Source organism: Cebus imitator, unplaced genomic scaffold, assembly GCF_001604975.1.
Source record: "Cebus imitator isolate Cc_AM_T3 unplaced genomic scaffold, Cebus_imitator-1.0 Scaffold319, whole genome shotgun sequence".
Lineage (NCBI taxonomy): Eukaryota > Metazoa > Chordata > Mammalia > Primates > Cebidae > Cebus > Cebus imitator.
In genome coordinates, this window is record NW_016107634.1 from 120,217 (window position 1) to 125,090 (window position 4,874).

A 4,874-nucleotide genomic window follows, 5' to 3' on the forward strand; every position below is an offset into this window, starting at 1 on the left:
GTGGGGGTAAGTGTTGAGCGAGCGGGATGTGAAAGCAGGGGGAAGGTCGAGTTCGGGAGGGTTGAGGGGGAAGGGTCGAACGGGGGTGTGGGGGAAGGGGGGCGTAGGGGGGAAGAGTTGGGGGAAGCCAGAACAGCATGCGGGAGAGGGGAGAAGCGCACAAGAGAGGGTCAGGGGCGTGCCCATATCCGATGGAGAATCAGGGGCATTAGGAGGCTAGGGTGCGCCTGATGGAGGATTGGGGATGCTGGAGGATTAGGCGTGCACCCAGTGCAGGGTCAGGGGTGCGCCCGATGGAGGGTCAGGGTGCTGGAGAGTTAGGAGCATGCCCGATAGATGATCAGGGGTGCTGGAGGATTAGGCCTGTGTCTGGTGGAGGGTCAGGGGCGTGCCCGATGGAGGATACGGAGTGCTGGAGGGTTAGGCGCGCACCCGATAGAGGGTCAGGGACGTGTCTGATGGAGGATTAGGGGAGCCAGAGGGTTAGGCACGCGCCGGATAGAGGATCAGGGGTGCTGGAGGATTAGGCGGGTGTCCCGTGGAGGGTCAGGGGTGAAGGATTCCAGGCGCTGGAGGGTTAGGTACGCCTCTGCTGGGGTGTCAGGGTCGTGCGGAATGGAGGATAGGGGCGCTCGAGGGTTCGGCGCGCGCCCGATGGGTGGGTCAGGGTCGTGCGGAATGAGGATCCAGGCGCTCGAGGGTTAGGTGTGCGCCGGATGGGGGGGTCAGGGTCGTACGGAATGGAGGATCAGGGGCGCTCGAGGGTTAGGCGCCCTCCCGATGGGGGCGGTCAGGGTCGTGCGGAATGGAGGATCAGGGGCGCTCGAGGGTTAGGCGCGCGCCCGATGGGGGGGTCAGGGTCGTGCGGAATGGAGGATCAGGGACGCTCGAGGGTTAGGCACGCTCTCGATGGGGGCGGTCAGGGTCGTGCGGAATGGAGGATCAGGGACGCTCGAGGGTTAGGCACGTTCCCGATGGGGGCGGTCAGGGTCGTGCGGAATGGAGGATCCGGGCGCTCGAGGGTTAGGCGCGCTCCCGATGGGGGCGGTCAGGGTCGTGCGGAATGGAGGATCGGGGCGCTCGAGGGTTTTGTGCGCACTAGGTGGGGCGCACGAGCAGAGGAGGACGTCTTCCGGGTGGAGAGTGGGGGATAGCGCAGAAGGGCGCAGTGGGGTGGGGGCAGGGGCGGGCGGGAGAGGGCGCTCCAGAAGGGGCGCCGCTGAGGCTCGTGGGCGAGGGAGGGAAGCGGGGAGAGGAAGAACCTGAGCCCCCGCAAGCTTACAGGTTTCTGTCTGCGCAGTCTGTCAAATGGGGCTGCTGATGTTTCTGCCCTAGAAAGTGTAGCGCATGGGGCCCCATCGCGGCTTTTGTCGTGCAGTAATACATATGATGAATTTTTCATGGTTCCGTGTGGGAGAAAGGCATTTGAGTCTTCCCTCTGAAGAGTGAGGGAAGGAGAAAAACAGAACAGCGACAGCTAAAGGGAAACAGAGCCGTTTCTGGTTTGGTTTGTTTTCCCCAGAAATGCGAGCTAACAGCATTCCTTTGATTGCCCTGGAGGCCGTCAGTCAGGGCTGCAGTGAAGCCTGAACTGCTTGAAGGCAGGAAAATAAGGAGCCCAGAGGCACAGGCAGCGGCTGAGGGCTCAGGCCGAGTTATAATAAATAACACCCTGGTGTCAAATCCCAGGTCCTTGAATTTTACCAGGGGAGGACAGGCCATGGAGAGAACGAGCAAGGAAAAGAAGTAGGTTTATCTGAGGATTTATATTTCTTCTGAAGAGTTTTTTAAATGGGTGATTGTATTTGGTGTTTTAAAGAAATGTTTGTCATAACATAAAGAGAGACTGCTTCTAGTCGTCCCAGTTTGTGTGTTGAAAAAGGCAGAGCATGAATGGAGACTTCTAAAAATTACAGTGGAAATTCACAAGTACACACCTGAATGGAGCCGAAGCTGTCCTCTAGCAGCCGGAGGACAGCAGCTCCGAGGACCTTGTTTCCACCTGCGGGGGAGGGGGTGTCTCCCTCGTTAGGCGATTGAGTGGGATCCACCAACAGGGAGCATAAACTCCTGTCTTTAAAATTCTGAACATGAAGTGTGTCAGGAGCAAGCAAGTGCTTTGTGAAACCCTATTCTTTAAATTAACTCCCATTCCTCACGTATTTCCAGCCTACTTCTAGTGCAAATGGCTAATGGGGTGAAGTAACATCTTCTAAAAATGACTTAGAGAACCATTTTGTCTCACCCGCACCCGCAGATGGTGTTTTTTGGCTACATGGTCTTCAGTATCCTCTTTGGCCTCCTGGCTGACAGATACGGCCGCTGGAAGGTACGTCAGGCCTCACGGTCTCATTTGGAATTTTCTTTTGTGTATTCTTTTGGGGGCAGCCTTATCGCTGTTTCTCTTTAGTAGGCATTTCCCTCCTATTACACAAGATAGGAAATGTGGATATTTTCCTCCCTGATGGAACATCCCAGGCTTATCTTCTGGACATCTCATTTTTCTCAGGGTACCTGTGGGCACAACTTTTTCTCTGCATTCCAGGTGTGGAGTAAAAGGAAATGCAGGTATTACAGAGTTCCAAGAAATCTCTACCAAGAAGCACTAGAGGAATGAAGGCCGCTAAGTGGCTCTATTTGTACTCCTAAAGGTTGGGACTTAGAAGTAGTCATGGGTTGGTTAGATGCCCCCACCATGTCCAGTTTACTGTGGGTTAAGGACAGTGGCTCTGATATCGGTGGGGGAACACGTCCGTTCTCTCTATCCACACATTCACTTCTAAGAGTTAATAAGGGGAAATGGAAAAGGCCCCTTTTGTCCTTCACAACAGCCCTATTTCTCTTGGGAGGTTTTTTCCTCTGGTTTTCGTTTAACTGACACGTTCACTGCTGCAGCTGCAAGCTCAGAAGAAGGTGTTCTTCTTTCAGGGAGACACCTACATGTCATGAACACATGTCCAGAAAGTCTCTAGTCCCCCAGAGCACTCAGCTGGGTCTAGAGGAAGCAAGTATCCCTTAACTTTGGGGCAAGAGAACTCACCCTTGTGCACCTATCTGTTTGAAACTAGCAGGAATTGGTCACAAATGAAAAGACAAGTCCAAGTTACAATCAGTAGGAAACAGATGCAAGTTTTAAAGCATGTGATGTAATTTTAGAACAAGAGAAAGTAACACCACTAGTGCCGGATGGCCAAGACCATAAGCCGAACCTGCTGCCGTGAGGCAGAGGCGGAGAAAGCAGTTCTCTGCGGGACCATTTGCCTGAATCTCCTGTCCAGGGACAGAAATGGAAACCCTTGATCTTAAATGAGAGAGTTTAAAAAGAAGCCCCCCCCAAACCCTAGACCTCAACCTAAAGAAAAGGAGGTCCAGATTCAGGTAGACTCACCCTTTTGTGCCCAGTGAAACCTCTGGAGCTAGGGGAACACGGTGGGTTCATGTAGCAAGTCCATGAGGAGACTCTGGGTGATTGTGGGGTAAGGGGCTGATGTTGCTCTGAACCCTGCCAGCTATGCCGGAAACATTGACCTAAAGGAAGAAACAGAGGCAAAATTAATATAAGTAGGGAGTTTATTTGGACCAAGGTTGAGGATCGCAGCCCAGAGGTCATATGGTCCAGTTGTCCTGAATATATGCTCTGATTAGCAGCAGTTACAAGGGAGTTTTTTGAAGGAGGGGAGAAAAGAATTTGGGGGTACTTTGCAAGTTAACTAATAATTTACACTGGTTCATTAAAATAACATAATCTATCTTACCTTACCCCTCATTGTTCTTTTTATCACAAAATCTAAACACATGGAGATAATGGATGAGTGTCATGTTGAGCAACTTGTGGTAACATTTTAGGTAATTTATCAGCTAGTCTGGAAACTACAGGGAAGGAAAGAAAAACAAAATGCCTTTAGACAATTACCCAGGGCGTGGGTGCGGGAATGTGACTGGCATCCCACTGCTGCTGTGTCTCTGGACCTGATAAATTCTGCATACCTCACATTCCTCAGACTGCTCTGTGCTGCTTTTCTTTCTCAAGTTGATGGATGTACAGAATTAAAACATATTAGAATGTGGACATTTGCAGGTATCAACATAGCAGCTACACATTTTGCTCACGTTGGTTTAGCTTTGAAACTAGCTCCTTGCTCAAAGTCACGTACCTACTAAGATTAGACATCAAGACATAAATTATGTCTTCTAATGACAAACCCAGCTCTGTCTTTTCTATTTGCTTGATTTCTGGTGAAATTCTCTCTCAGCATAAACACAAATGGAGGAAACTCAAAGGAAAACATGAATAGAATTGGCTGTATGTTTTAATCTATAACATGAAATAACTATCATAGATTCTTGTAAATATGAAAACACAAGTATCTCAAAAAGCACAAAGTCATTTTATAAAAGAAATGCAAATGGTCAAGCAACATTGAAAAAACATGAAACAGGATTTATCAAAAACAAAATACACAGCAGGATATAATTTTTCCTTTTCAAATCTGTAAGGAAAATTTTCCTTAAAGAATCCTGCACCATTGAAATGGACATTTTCATGCCTTGCAAGTGTGTAGACACCCTCATTATACCCTATTGGTGTTATTGTATCATCATATATAATAAATGCTATTGGTATAATTTTTCTGACCATGGGCTTGGCAGTATGAATCAGGAACCTTGAAAATATTCTGCTAACCTGATCATTTGTCTTCCAGAAATCTAGCTTGCTAAAGATGTCAGAGAGGGCGTAATGACTTAAGCACAGATACCATCACAGCTTATTTTAATAATGAGAAGTTCTGAAACAACTTTAACTTCAACGGTAGAGAAAGGTCTTATGTATTGCATGTGTGAAAGTACATCTTTTGGCCGGGCGTGGTGGCTCA

General features: G+C 49.2%; 1 protein-coding gene across 4 annotated transcripts in view; it reads left to right on the forward strand.

Moving 5' to 3' along the window:
• The window catches only part of SVOPL (SVOP like), a 109,608-nt gene that overhangs the window by 35,322 nt on the left and 69,412 nt on the right, over positions 1-4,874 (forward strand). For all 4 annotated transcript variants that reach the window (XM_017504284.2, XM_017504287.2, XM_017504288.2 and 1 more), the window contains one exon: positions 2,258-2,329. In XM_017504284.2, coding sequence (XP_017359773.1) covers positions 2,258-2,329 — 72 coding nt within the window. The remainder of the gene's footprint in view (positions 1-2,257; positions 2,330-4,874) is intronic.